At 39.8% G+C, this 15,249-nt stretch overlaps 1 protein-coding gene across 1 annotated transcript in view; it reads left to right on the top strand.

Annotated features, from left to right (window-relative positions):
• psmb7 (proteasome 20S subunit beta 7) overlaps positions 1 to 14,029 on the top strand; it is a 22,431-nt gene extending 8,402 nt beyond the window's left edge. The window contains exons 3-8 of the mRNA XM_077585433.1: positions 462 to 559; positions 3,782 to 3,922; positions 4,016 to 4,131; positions 8,671 to 8,729; positions 8,806 to 8,957; positions 13,683 to 14,029. Of these exons, the coding sequence (XP_077441559.1) occupies positions 462 to 559; positions 3,782 to 3,922; positions 4,016 to 4,131; positions 8,671 to 8,729; positions 8,806 to 8,957; positions 13,683 to 13,794 (678 nt within the window). The 3' untranslated portion in view covers positions 13,795 to 14,029. The remainder of the gene's footprint in view (positions 1 to 461; positions 560 to 3,781; positions 3,923 to 4,015; positions 4,132 to 8,670; positions 8,730 to 8,805; positions 8,958 to 13,682) is intronic.
• The last annotated feature ends 1,220 nt before the right edge of the window (positions 14,030 to 15,249 follow it).

Here is a 15,249-nt window from a genome sequence, read left to right as displayed (position 1 = left end):
TTACTTCAACCGAACTCAGTTTTGTTCCGTTCGCTGCCTTTTTTAAAACATGCGCTAGCATATGTTTTGAGCTAGAGTATGTTTAACCCTGTGTGTGCCCCATAGTGCGGTGCGCCTTATGTGTGTGTTAAACACAGATAAAGCATCAGTAACTGTGACTGCGCCTTATAATACCCTATGTTCGTGAAAATACAGCACTTTGTAATTCATTTTCCACGTTTAAAGGAAGGGAATGTGCCTTAAATTGCATGTTAAGGTCTTTTCATGGTTAAAAAAGATAAATAGAACATTGCCTTTATTTATTTTGCCAAACAAATTTGCCCATAAAAAAACAAAAAAACTAAACATTCTTTAATTCATGAATTAATTAATAATTATGCTACATGCAGACAACATCCACCCCCACCACTGGTAATTTATAGATTTTACTTATTTTATTAATGTTGTCATTCTCTTTTAAGGACGGCGTTGTCCTTGGAGCTGACACCAGAGCCACCGAGGGTATGGTAGTGGCTGACAAGAACTGTTCCAAGATACACTACATCTCACCCAATATTTAGTAAGTGATTTGGTTTAGGGTTTTAAGAATCTGTAGGTTGAGTGTCGGCAATGAAGTCATTGTAAGATTGGCTGTATTTATGCAGAATTAATGGCCTGCTTCAGTTTTTCAAATGGGAGTTTAGTTGAATAACAAACCACAATGAGTTCTATTTCGTCCCTACCGACTGCCAGATGGCGTTACATTCAGTGCTTTAAGTACCGCAATCTGGCGGTCGTTCGGGACTCATAGAACCGTAGTTACAGTCGTAACTTTCATTTTAAAGGTCCCATGCCATATCAAATGCAGCATTTCCATTACATTCATTTTGTAGCGGCGCAGTGTTTCCCACAGATTTTTAGTCTACTTGGGTAGGTGGACTCCGGCGGGGAGCCAAGGTTGGAGTTTCCTCTCCACTTGCATGATGAGATCCTGCCCCAACTCGAGGAGTACAATTATTAGGCGGATAAGTGTCTGGTCCGCAATTATATGGACATTTGTTTCGGTCTGTCGTGGTAAAGGAGCTGAGCCAAAAGGCACAACTCTTAATTTACTGGTTGATCTACGTTCCTAATTAGGGATGCACCGAAATGAAAATTTTTGAGCGAAAACGAAAACCAAAAATGAGAAACGCTTGATTGAAAACCGGAACGCCGAAAGACATTTTGCCAATTTTTTCACCATGCCAATTGAATTGTTTAATATTCTATACAACATATATATATATTTTTTTAGCACTGGCATTCTACCAAAGCACAATATAAATTTAAATGCGTGCACACCGCAGACATATTTGCTACACTGATATGTATATTACTGGATAGCCAATAGCCTATACACGCACGTGCAAGCTGTTGAAGCGACAGGGCGGCCATCTTACCCCTCGCTTCTCGCGAGTAGACTACTGTATAAAGTATACGTATATGTACAGATTAGACATAAACAGTCGTAGGCTCTTAGTATGGGGACGGGGTGGGGTGTGTTTGGTGGAGCGGTCACTATTTGTGCTGCTTTGAAGACCCCCTTTTTCTTTTTATCGCTCAGTTCCTTAGACCCCAATGTTAGATTTGGCAGAGGCATCTTTTGTTGAATTACACGTATAATTCTTTAATAAAAATCATTCAAGTTTCATCCTATAAACATCATTATGCATATAATTTATACATGTATTTAAGGGTAGTTGTAAAATGTCTAAAGTCCTCTTGTTCATGTTTAACAAATTTAAAACATAATAAATCATGCTGTTTCTACTACAGTAATTTTAGGACTACAAGGCGCACCTGATTAAGGCGCGCTAGCTAAATTTGGGGAATACTCAAGTTTGTTACACATATAAGCCACACCCGACTGTAAGCCGCAGTTGCTTTAATGTTACCACACCGGGTTCCCACTACTTTCTTCTCCATAATGAGGGCGCAAATTGTCTCGTTCTCTCTCCTACTGTATTTGGGCTCACTTGGTTTGTATTTGGAGCAGGACACTGTGTGGCACACTTAAATCCGCACATTCACAATTCATCAACATTTAAAAATAAATATATTTCTTTGCACCAGTGAATCGGCTTTGGGAACGGACAGCAAAGTCACACAAAGCGTCCTGCACCTGTACAGGTCTGTAGTCACCCGGAGATAGTGGTTAGCGTTTAGCACGGCCAACAGAATGCCGGTGAAAAAGTGGAAGCGCTCAAGGGGCTCGAATCAAAGGAAAAAAAGGAAGGCGCTGCAGTATAGTGTGGCTGACCTGTAGTGCAGTACTCGGCTATGCTCTTTATTTTCGACCCGCTGAAATTCTGTACAGTAGTTTACCAAACGCCCGTGCCCTCTCCTTCTCTGGTGTGTGCAATGAAGCCCCGTTGCAACCGGTAAAACGCCAGCGAGTAGCGAGGCGGACACTCACCCCTGCGTTTGGTGTTTAATTCAGACGAACGCTTGCTTGCAGCGTCTTTTTGGCTTGCGTCATCACAGCATTTTATTTTGGCCGTATTCTTTCGGTTTTCATTTTATTTCAGCCAAATTCGAAAATGCCTATTTTTGCCATTTTCAGCCGAATATTTTTGGTGGCCTAAAATTCTGTGCATCCCTAGTTCCTTAGGTTCCAATGGTCACAATCAGGATTCCAGATACAAGCGCCAAAATGAGTTTCCTCAGCAGGGTGTCCTCTTAGAAATAGGGTGAGAAGCTCGGTCATCCGGCAGGGGTTTAGAGTTGAGCCACTCTTCCTCCACATCGAGAGGATCCAGGTGAGGTAGCTCGGGCATCTGATTCCAATGCCCCCTGGGCACCTCCATGGTGAGATGTTCTGGGCACGTCCCACTGGGAGGAGGCCCTGGGGAAGACCCAGGACACACTGTCTCTATCTCGCATCCCCGTCCAGGAGAGCTGGACGAATTGGCTGGGGGACAGTTAAGTCTTTGGCTTCGCTTCTGAAGCTGCTGTCCCTGCGACACGACCTCAGATAAGTGGGATTAAACCAGGGGTGTCAAACATACGGCCCGCGGGCCGGATCAGGCCCGCATAGGGGTTTAATACAGCCCGCGACATGATTTTGTAAACATGAAAAAAAAAAGTAATGTCTGATCAATTAATCAGCCGGCCACAATCAACACATAAATTTGTGATTTCACAAGCAATCCTTGTACACAGAATTCCTATGGATGTCATTATTTGACACACGACTTTAAGTTACATTTTTTTCTATAAAAAAAATAAAACAGACCAACATAAAAATGCCGCGTTTCATTTGCAATTTGTGTTATTTTCTGGGACAATATATTTACAGTTGCGCCCCGCAATTAAGGGCTGGCCAGCAAATCTGCGTATAATTGATTTTAAGTTGTATAGGCCTACCATGATTTTACACATTCCAGCCCAGTTAGTAATATGTTTTCCTCTATGTGGCCCCTAAGATAATATGAGTTTGGCACCCCTGAATCAAACGGATGAATGGATAGTACCAACCGCAAAGTGGGCAGGTACTTAAATAAATTGCAGCTTGTGTTTGTCACGACGTCACCTAGATCGGCTCGTTTTTCTGCCTTCAACATTTCATCAGCTATTGCATACTATACAGTCTACAAACCGCATAGATGTCAAACTTTAACGCAACCAATGTTATGCTTAAAACAGTGGAAACAATGCATGTCATGACAAGGGACCTTTCATTAGCCTTTTTTACCCTTACTTGATCTGTTATATCTGAAATTAGGTGTCATCCGGCTGTATAACTTTGTTTTTTATTACGCAGCTGTTGTGGAGCAGGAACGGCTGCAGACACAGAAATTACCACTCAGATTATTTCCTCCAATCTTGAGCTGCACGCCCTCTCCACAGGCAGACTGCCACGTGTAGCCACTGCTAACCGCATGTTCAAGCAAATGCTTTTCAGGTATACTGCATGGGCTTCATCAGTGTACAGTATATTCCACTCCAATTTTAATCAATACCTGGGTAAGTTTTGTTCTCCTTTTTTCAAATTCAGGTATCAGGGCTACATTGGTGCTGCGCTGGTCCTTGGTGGGGTAGACTGTAACGGTCCTCATCTTTACAGCATCTACCCTCATGGCTCTACAGACAAGCTTCCATATGTCACCATGGGTCAGTTTCAACAACCACATCCGAAACATAAATATGTCCCTTTTCACGTGCTGGTCCTTTTTCACTGGCCAATTTATTTTTTTTTTAAATTGTGCGAAAATCATAGATATCAAAAATATGACTTACCATGATCCGATCATGTGATCAGAAATCAGGGCAGAACATAATTTGCACCTGATCAGTATCAAGTGAATAAGATCAGGTCTTAATTTCAACAGTATTCAAGCGTTAACATGACGATCAGATGTCAGTCGATGGCAACTTTTTTTTCCTTCTTTTTTTGATTTGAAATCACAGTTTAAGAAATCGACAAGGAAGTGAATCTCTGCTTGTGAAGTCTATTATGAAGTAGACAAATGCCAACACGCAAGTCGGACAAGTGTATCAAAATATTAACCCCGTCAGACCCGGATTTTTTTCTGCTTGGCAATTTTTTTTTTTTTGCGCTGATTTTGACTCTTTTCCCACATAAGAACAATGTGGATTTTTTTTGTGGGGGGGGGTTATTTCATGTGTTTATTTGTTCTAGTGGACGCCAAGATAATATGGCTGTAACGTGTTGTAAACTTACCATGCTTTTTACGTAACATGAACATCATGCAAATCAACTTGCGAATGTGCTTGGTTAGATAGGATCCAATCATGAACCAGAAACGTTGACATTATCCAAATTTTGCTCTTTATTGGTTTAGACACGCAAATATGTCATGTCCAAGGCAATCATCTAGAACCAATCAGCGGAGAGCAGGCGTGGCGTTAGAAAAAGCTACTTGTGGGTTCTTCCTACTTATTATGACATAATGCAGTGGCTGTAGTTGACGAGAAATATGAAGTCTTATTAGTACAGCCGTATGCCATACATGGTGGCATTTTCATGGTAGAGGCAGAAAAAAACATAAAAACGCAGCGGGCAAAAAATCTATGTATTCAAGTTAGGCGGCCTTAGTCAGTGGCAACGCAAAATGGCCGCCGGTGACTTCACTTCTTGCGGCAACGAGTAAGCAGCATTGTTAGCCAATTGATATGCAAGTCCGTGGTGCTGCATGCTTCCAGTGCCGTCAGCTGCTGGAGTTTTAATGACTGTGCTTCTGGTCATTTAACTGAGTTTCATGTTGAATGAAAACTATCGTCTCTCTTGCGCTCCATTTTAAATGTTATATGAGAATGGGCTTCCGCTGCCAAAGAGTGACGTTGTGCACGAAGAATAAGTCACAGCAAATACATTTGATTGCATGGCCAAACGGCGGTCAATGGAAGCCTGTGCAAACCGACTTTCTTTCTCTCTAGAAAGTGGGTGTAGGTTGCTAAATTTGTATTCTGTGAGATTTTAGATTACAATGTTTGTTTTATAATTAAGATAGGATACACCTTTATTTGTCCCACAGTGGAGAAATTCACAGCGTTACCAGCACCATCATCACACATCATATATAAATAGTATTACAAAAAATGCTTATGTACTTAAGCTTAGTTAAATTAAAAACAGAGAAACACAGTCATGCAAATAGATGGCATCATCGTCACATTTGTTAAATTTGAAATTAAAACTTCACATAACACCACATCAATGGTCTACCGAGACTACAGCTGATTGTAAAGTCTAACAGCAGTGGGTATGAAAGACCTTCAGTACCTTTCGTTGCTATCAATCAAATCAATTCATTTTTTGCTTACATTGAATTAACCTTTATTACGTTTTATTGTCTTGTTGCCCGATACCCGGGCTGGGCCAAGGGCGGCCACCTCGAAACCTCGACGAGGAAGTGGCGGATCTTTCCCGCGCCTCAACCAACTCCTCGCCTCTGACCTCAGATCAGACTAAAGGACCCACTGAGTCACAGAATCCACGGTTCAGTTTTCGGTTTTGTGCTCACGGTTTTTGTTTCGGTGTGCAGTTTTACAAAAATCTATTATGCCTTGGAGTTTAAAATGAGAATGGATATTATTCACAGCTAATTACTACATATAGTCCTCTTGTTACGAACATTCGCAGATACGAACAAAGGCTGACTGATGTTCATAAAAGCTGTATTTTGCGTGCAAGTTAATATTTAAGTGCGCACATCATATATTATGGTACAGTACTGTACTGTAGTGCCCCTCTCTGCTACAACCCCCTCGAGCAGCACCACGCCATTTGCACATTTCAACTACCTCTCTGTCCGGCGATGAACAGCACATCCTGGAGCCACGGCCAGTGGCCTCTTCAGGCACTCTATATTGGTACTTTGAGTACATTTCAGAGGCTTTCATGGAGGATATTCATGAAAAGCAGCCTTCAGTCGTCTTCTTTATCGGTGTAGTAGAAAAACGTACAATATCCCTTCAGCTTCGAAATCAATTCAATCTTACTCGGCGGTCGCCATCTTGACTTGTCATACGCACCACAATTCATGTGTACTTCAGGGACAGTCGGAAAACATAGTTTCTTGAGACCGTTACACCCAAAACATAATGCATTCTACTTTAGCCTCACATGAACTCAACTCAATAACTCCTCCACCATCTATGTAAAGCTTAAGTTAAGCATATTTATTTTGTTTTAATTGCATTTTACTGTGTAAAAAATTAATGTACTGTGAAGAAATGTGGTTCAGATAATGGATGATGTAATTTAATGCATGTTTTTTTTAATTAATGTACTGTATAGAAAGTATATATAAAATATATAATTTAATTCGTTTATTTATTTATTTTTACATATTTTTAGAATTTTATCTAAAAGAATGATAAAATGTAATTTTGAAACAAAATTTGATGTGATTCGATTTACAAACAAATTTGATTTACAAACAACCTCTCTGAACCCATTGTGTTCGTAAGTTAAGGACTACCTGTATTGTATTATCATTTAAATTATTATTATTCTAGTTATGCCAGTGGCAGGAATAACTACTCTTCAATAGGATGGCAAAAGGTAACCAATCTGTTGCCATTTATACAACAGATTGTCATGGTTACCTGCAAATATATCAGCTTTGCGCTCAACTATATACAAGCCCAGATTTCACACGAAGTACACTTGTGACTAAATTGAGTTAAGATAATTATTTCAGTATGCAAACCCTTTATTTTTCTTGTGAAGAATAAGTGCCTTGCCTCCACAGGTTGGAAAACACTTGCTCCTGATTTTAGAATTATTCTAAGACTATTATAATTATAAAGTTAAATTATTAAACTAGAAAAATTCCCACGGACATTTTGAATGGGACTGCTGACTCTTGCAAGGTGGAAAGACGCATGTATGTAGTACTTCTGGCAATAGTAGTAGTAGTATAGTAGTAGTAAACACGTAGTTGTAGTAGTAGTAAGCAGTAGTAGTACTTGTACTCGTAGTAGTATTAGTAGTACTTGTAGTAGTCAAATGGCCAAGATGGCCACCAACCCTTGGAAGAGGGTTGGACAAAGAGAGTCCTTGGCATACCTAATCAATTGGCCAAGATGGCCTCCGCCCTGGGCGAGCGGAGTAGCGAGAATCCTGGGCATACCTTATCAATTGACCAAGATGGCCGCCCGTACACAGGCCAAGCCTTGAGTACACCAAGAAAAAAAAGGGGTGAGTTGAGCTCAACAGTAAGAGAGATGATTGGCTGAGGCAGTTGCTATGCAGAAGTGAGAGACCAGGCAGTATAGCTAAAAAAAAAAAAGCACTATTTAAATAGCAGCCCATTCCATTGCCATTAAAAAATTTTTTTAATAATGTTGTGATTTTTAATTTTTTTTTTTGTGAAAGTGAAAATAAAGGTACTAAATGACACCTTAGCCAAATAAAAGTGGGTTTGTCCGAAAGAAGACCCTTGTCACTACAAAATGTGAGAATTTGATGTCTAGTGAGCAAAGATTGTGGCCATGGTGACAAGTTGAAGTGAAACTTTTGGAAATAGATTTTTTGGTTCCCGCCACTATGGGGCTAATTGCTCCACTCTGGCACATGCAATACACACCAATGTTAAAAGGCTATTTCTTTCCCTTTCGCTCGCTGTCTTTGAACTCGCACAGGGGGGAGAGCTTTCATTCCTTAAAATTTTTTGGGACACTGAGCTAAAGCTTCGCTACTGCTTGCTCCGCACAGCAGTCCCATAATAAGTCTTATTTGATGGACATTAGACAAAGATGTCAAATTCATATCCATTTTGGATGGAGTAATAATCTCGCTTATGATTACATATAACAATGTCCGCAGTTCCCAAAACGTTTATTGAATGTTAAAAGAAAAAGTAATCGAACACAGTGGTAAACATGACCTTGTACAAGCCTTTTTTGGAACATGTTGCAGCCATAAAATTCCAAGTTAATAATTATTTGCTAAAAACAGTGTTTGTCAGTTTGAACGTTAAATATAATTTTGTCTTCGTAGTTGAATATAGCTTGAACGTGATTTACAAATCATTGAATTCTGTCTTTATTTATATTTAAGACAACGTCCCAACTTCATTAGAATTGGGTTTGTAAAAATATTGTAGTGCAATTTTAAACACTATTTCTTGCACTTAAAGCACAAACCCGTGTAGTTAAACAGCATGATGTTCTTTTTACAAGGGTCTGGATCCCTGGCTGCTATAGCAGTTTTTGAAGACCGATACAAACCTGGTATGGAGGTAAGTCAAATCTAACAAATGTTGATTACACTAATCAAACAATCTACTTTTGATGTATGTGTTTCTTCTTATGTAGGAAGAAGCTGCTAAGGAGCTAGTGCGTGATGCCATTGCTGCAGGAATATTCAATGATCTGGGTTCTGGCAGCAACATAGATCTGTGTGTGATCACCAGTGATAAGGTGGACTACATCCGACCCCATGATGAGGCCAACAAGAAAGGCTCCAGGTCAGAGCAAAAAGCGTTTTTAGCTATAGCTCTTACATGCGAGTGCCTCACTGCACATAAGCATAGTACAGCGAGTCCGGTTGATGTGGAATGTGTCGTAAGCGTCAGCCTGCAGAGCAGGTTGTCATGTCTGGAGGATGGGGACGTAATCGCCGCTAGTGTTTCTGAAGGCTGACGCTCAATGAAGATAGAGGATCCTTTTCCCTCTCCAGCCTTGATCGTATAAAATGATGGATCCACTAGTCCATTGGTCCGTGCCGGGGCAAGATTTGCAAAGTCAGGTTGCATAAAAAACCTTAAGTACTCAGAATCAAAATAAAATGATAAAAAGTCCTGGCCGAGATTCAAGCTGAACACAATGGTTTGACAAAAACGCAGACAAAAGATGCTCCGTTTGCAAAGCCACAGAACAAAGAAATGTATTTGTTTATGTAGCTCAAATTTAAAGTCCATCACCTGCACTTCATTGGCCCAGGGGTATGACATCCTGACATTGCTATTTCAACTTTACAGTGTTTGCTGGTTAAAAAATAATAATAATAAAATCATCCATTCCGTTCACTGGGCGCAAGTGCACATTTTAATTAGTAGTGCAACGGATCTTTGAGCCATAACTCGTTCGGATTAAGTGCGAGGACGAGTCAAGATAGCCACCACGCGCTGCCTGCTGAAGGCCAAACAAAATGATTTTTTTTTTTTTTTAAAGTATAGTATCCCATTGAAAATCTTAATTCTGACAGGAAACTAAAGGTGTTTTTACAAACCTGTGTGGGGTGTACTCACTTGTCACTGTCAATCTTTACGTCATATGAACCTAGGGTATGTAAATTGAGATGATTGTACATCAGCAAATATGGCCGTGCTGCACCTCCCCAAAAATGGTGAGACGAAATCCTGTGCAGTACGACCAACTGAAAACATTTTTTTAAAAGTTTAAGTGTAGAGCTTCCCCGCCCACTAATGCTCAGCTAGCGCGCATATTGTAATACTGGACAGTAGTTTATGAGGGCTAAGTGTTTCTTATGCATTACGCTGAATGCAAAGTGGAAAAAAAGTGTTAAAGTGAACCATCAAGTCATTCCTATCTTATGTGGCCAAATGCATTTAAGACAGAATATATATCCATGATAAAGTAGCCGACATTATCAACAAATGCTATTAGAATTTACTTTCCATTGATCTTTTAACAGTTCCTGAAAATTTCAGGTACTGGTTGTTATGGACCTTTGAAAGATGTACGTGCCAAAAATGTAAACACGTTTTTCTCAAAACGAGGAATTTCGACCTGCCAACATTGCTCTACCTTCGTCAGTCTTTGAGGTACCACCGCGTATTATATATCATTTGAAAGGGAATTACAGTAAGTGTAGAATTGTAATATATGAATATCTAATTTTTCATTTTCTGAGACATAAGCCTCATTTTGTGAAAATGCATTACATAAAGAGCTGTCAAAATTAATCGTTTAATCGACATGTAATCAATTATCAAATTAATCGACAACTATTTTGATAATCGTTTGGAGCCATTTTTTTTATTTAAAATTGTCCAAATCATCTGGTTTTTGCATATCAACCGTAATTGTTGACTGATTTCTGTAGTCCTTCATGAAAGAAGACCAATTATCTTCTGTGTTTAGTCAAAATAAGACATTTGCAAACATCTGTTTTTACTTTGGAAAACAATGACCAAACACAACATAGTACAACATCAATTCCCCCTATTTTTTGAATCTCTATATAAATATGAAGTACAAAATAACCACCAAATGCTTTTATAATGCACTTAATGCAAAATTAAAATGAACCAGATTAATCAATTAATTGATTGAATATCGTATTTTAAGGCGTAAGGCCCACTTTAAAGTCTTAAATTTTCTCAAAAATCGACACTGCGCCTAATACTGAGGTGCTCCTTGTGTGTGGGCCGAGGTCCAAAATCTGACAGACTGTGTGGGAGGATTCCCGCAACATATTGCTTATATACAAGAAAGGTGGCCCTGACTGAGGACAGACATGAGAGCAAGGAAGAGTCAATGTGGTGGCGAGTTCTCTAGCCTCTCCTCTCCAGACAATTTTTTTCCTCTCACATAGTCAGTCAGATTATAGACTTTGGCCCATACACAAGGCACACCTCACTATTAGGCGCACCGTCGATTTTTGAGAAAATTTAAGACTTTAAAGTGCGCCTTACAGTCGTGAAAATACAGTAGTGCAAGTCTACACAGTGTAGCTAACACCAGAATGTTTTTTCCCGCGCATCACCTTTCCTTCCTTATCTCTGTGACTCAAATTTGCGCACATCTCTCAGCCGCTGTGAAAAATAAAGTTTGGCAAATGAACGCGAGCTTGCTATCATTCTGGGTGGCTGGCGAACACAGCTTTACCAAGACTGGGAGGTAGCACCATGCAGAGTTACGCTACTATTTGTCAATGGATCGTGAATGCTTGGGCAAACGCATCCTTTCCGAGGACACGACAACGAGACTGACTCTGACAATGATTGATGGAGAACTTACCCAATTGTTTGTTTCTGATACAGAAGATCATGAGGACTATGACTGATTTATGGATTAGGATTGATCAAAAGCAGCGCGAGTACATTGTTATATACTTCAAGTAAAACTGAACTCACTGTTTACATTGTTACTTAAACCAAACTCAGTTTTGTGCTGCTCGCTGCCTTTTTACAAACATGCGCTAGCACTAGCATATGTTTTAGCAAAATAGCATGCTACCATATGTTTTGAGCTAGCGTATGTTTAACCGTGCCTGCGCCCAATAGTGCTGTGCGCCTTATGTATATGTTAAACACAGAAATAGCACCCGTAACTGTGACTGCGCCTTATAATACGGGTTATGGGCCTTATGGTCGTGAAAATACGGTAATCGAAAGATTAATCGATTCTGAAAATATTCAATAGTGACATGACAGCCCTAATCACATATACAGAGGCCCTGCCTTGAGCACTGAATTGAACGATTTAAACGTCGTCACTAATTGGATGTGCAAAAGTGGAGCTATTGGTGTGATGCCGCTTCCATTTGTGCTGTTCAAATCACATTTCGCACTTTAAATCTCTACATTTCCTACATGAAACAATCTTCAGCAACTCCTTTTATGTCCTCCTTCAATTGGCTTAAGGAGGTAACCGTTGCAAAATAAGTAAATGTAAACACAGTTTCTTCCAAATTTCTTGTGAATCTTAACCTGCTATATTGTTGTGTTAAGTCATGTGTCAATTAACTCATTCACACCCAGCCATTTTCACTGAAGCAACCACCTTCGCTCCCGGCTGTATTATTGGATTTTGCAAAGCCCACAGAATATTGTGTCCTATTGCTATAAAAACATGGAAACTACCAAGAGAAAGATTAGTTTCTTCTTTCATCAGTAAAAAAACAAAAAAAAACATTTGTATCTGTTTCCATTTTGCAGCAATTAGCATTAGAATATAGCTTAAGTTTTATCATTATTCACAAACCTGTTGAAAACACTAACAAAAACAGCTTGTTATACTCTGCTTCCACCTGCTGGCCAACAAAAAAAACATTTGTATCTGTTTCCGTTTTGCAGCAATTAGCATTAGAATATAGCTAAGTACCCTAGTTTCAATGTTTGTGTGTTTAGAGACCACTTCACACTGCAGGGTGTGATGCCCAATTCGGATTTTTTGTTAAATCCAATCTTTTTATGTACCGTTCACATTACAAAAAACAAAAAATGCGACATCTAACGTGAACGTGCCCGTGATGCGACTCATATGCGCAAAGTGCACACGTTGAGCGACGTACATCCAAAACAACGTTGCAGTGTTTATGGAAATAACCTGACTCGCAATGTTATGCCGCAATGTTATATCGCCAGCCAAGGCAAGCGACTTTTATCAGTGCCATATGCAAATTTAGCTGTGCCAACGCACGCTGTGGACTTGTTTCGCGGACATGTTAGGAGTTCGATTCATCTGTCTTGTCTGCATACATTATGCAAATTTAGCTGTGCGAACGCCCGCACTCCTGGTTGGTGGACTGTTTTCACACGCTGTCCTCTGCTTCCTCGTGCGTCAGTTTTGAACGTGCTGTTTACAAACTGCAACAAAAATCCGTCTGACTTATTTTTTGATCTCATGTCGCCAGAGTTGCGAGGTTGGAAAAGGTAATAGAAATATTTAGGGGAAATGAGGGGACACTCGTCGACCTAATTTCATTGAGAAGTCTACCGAAATGATGTCGCGCCATTGTCGTTCGTGATCAACAGTCTGCAGGGCTGAATTTCTATCGCCCACACATCAACTTTATGCTTCATGTTTCAAATGTGATTATGTTAAAGACAAATATAAATGTACCAGTTACTCAAAACAGCTTTGAATATATTCACAGACGTGTCAGTAGTCTCCCTTCTAAGCACTTTCTCCCGCCCGTGCAGAGCGCATGTCAGGCCTTTGCATCGCATGCATTTCCGATTTATATCCACAAATGAAAGAGGCCCAGGTCGGGTGTGAAAAAAAATGGAATTGTACCCTTCACAATGCATGAAAAAATCAGATTGTTGTGAAAAAATGGGAATTGAGCTGCAGTGTAAACGCAGCCCTAGTGTCAACTTGAAATCATTAAATTGACACAACTTTTTCTTTTCTGACGTGGTTAATGCCATTTTAATGTCATTACTTGAATTTAAGTTTTTCTTTTTATGTATATAATTGGTAAATATGCTTCCCCCCATTAGAACTGGTGACTACAAGTACAAAAGGGGAACCACAAGTGTCTTGACCAAGCTGGTGACGCCATTGACCCTGGACGTGATGGAGGAAAGTGTGCAAACTATGGATACTTCCTAGAGTCATTGTCCGCTGTATTTTCTTAAAGTTGAACAACAGTTCATAGCTATCAATAAATGCAGCTCTCTTCATGTTTTTTTCTTTTTCTGTTGTAACAAATGGTTTTGTAGCCATTGTTTTCAAGGTTGTACTATAAATCTATTGCAAGGATAGATTGAATTTTCAAACCTGGATTGATCCAAATCAATATTCATGAATTTCCCCACAATAAATGTTTATTTACATAAACGTGTAACACATTGGTGGATATTTTTAACAAACTTGTGTTCCTAAGTAGAAGACGAAATGGAAAAATTGAGGGTGTTGAGAAACAATGAAGTTGGAAGGTGTTTCTTGACCACATTTTGTAAAGGTGATATCACGCACAATCCCCCCCCAAAAATAACACGTAATATCCAGTCAAAACGTGCGACTGGTATCCAGTCTTGTCAGCGTTTATTCGCAAAACCTGTTTCCATAGCCCATTTTTCTTTTTTGATACACTTTCAAAATCCACCCTCCTAAGCGCAAAACTTTTTTTTTGTGTGTGCAAATTTTGGGCCGTTTTTCAAATTTCTAGCATTTCCATTCAGTTTTATTTTCACGTTTCTTGAAAATTCGAATATATACTATAGTCATCCGGACAACGCACACCTCCATCGTGCCAGTTGTCACAAATGTGAGCATTCGCCCACGCAAGTCGATTGCAACAACGAACTGCAGTCGGTCGAGACCCAGATAGGTACGACAAGCATGCAGATGAGCTTCTCTGAGACCGTTTGTGGCAGTTTGTGCTGAAATGTATTTGGTTATGCAAACTGGTTGTTGCAGCAGCTGTCCAGGTTTCTGGTCTCACACGATCTTGGGAGGTCCTGGGATAGTGTGGTTTCAAGTGGCCCCTGATGAACCTAGATATTTGAACCTCTATTTGTGGGCCAGCCCTAAGTTATGACGCTCAACTGTAATAATATTGTTCCAAAAATAACACCAACGCAAATGGAACAAAATGAAGTTATAAGGACGTTAATCCTTGTCATATGTATTTGTGTTACCAGTAATTAAATTTGTGTTGTATTTAACACATTTATGTCAGTCTGATTATTTTTAAAGTTGTGTATAAAATAATGACATCTAGGACAATTCACTGTAAAAGTTGCATTGCCCATCTGAAGACTGCTTGGAAATTACGAATTTATATGGTCTACAATTTATTTATTTTTACTTCACAAAATCGGCCGGATGAAACCCCTTTGCAGGCCTGATCCGACTTACGGGCTGTATGTTTGACACCCCTGGTCTAATGCAACTTAGACTATACTTTTGCCGCTACAATAACAGACTCATCAGTCCACTTCATACAGCAGAGACCGTGATCAACGGACAAGTGCTGCGGTCTCATCCATCGTGTGTAGGCTTTGCTGCTTGTGGATGTAAAGCGCCCACTGTTGTGCTCCACTCAACTTGTCATGCCAGATA

This window comes from Vanacampus margaritifer, chromosome 14, assembly GCF_051991255.1.
Source record: "Vanacampus margaritifer isolate UIUO_Vmar chromosome 14, RoL_Vmar_1.0, whole genome shotgun sequence".
Lineage (NCBI taxonomy): Eukaryota > Metazoa > Chordata > Actinopteri > Syngnathiformes > Syngnathidae > Vanacampus > Vanacampus margaritifer.
This window is presented reverse-complemented; position numbering and strand designations above follow the sequence as displayed.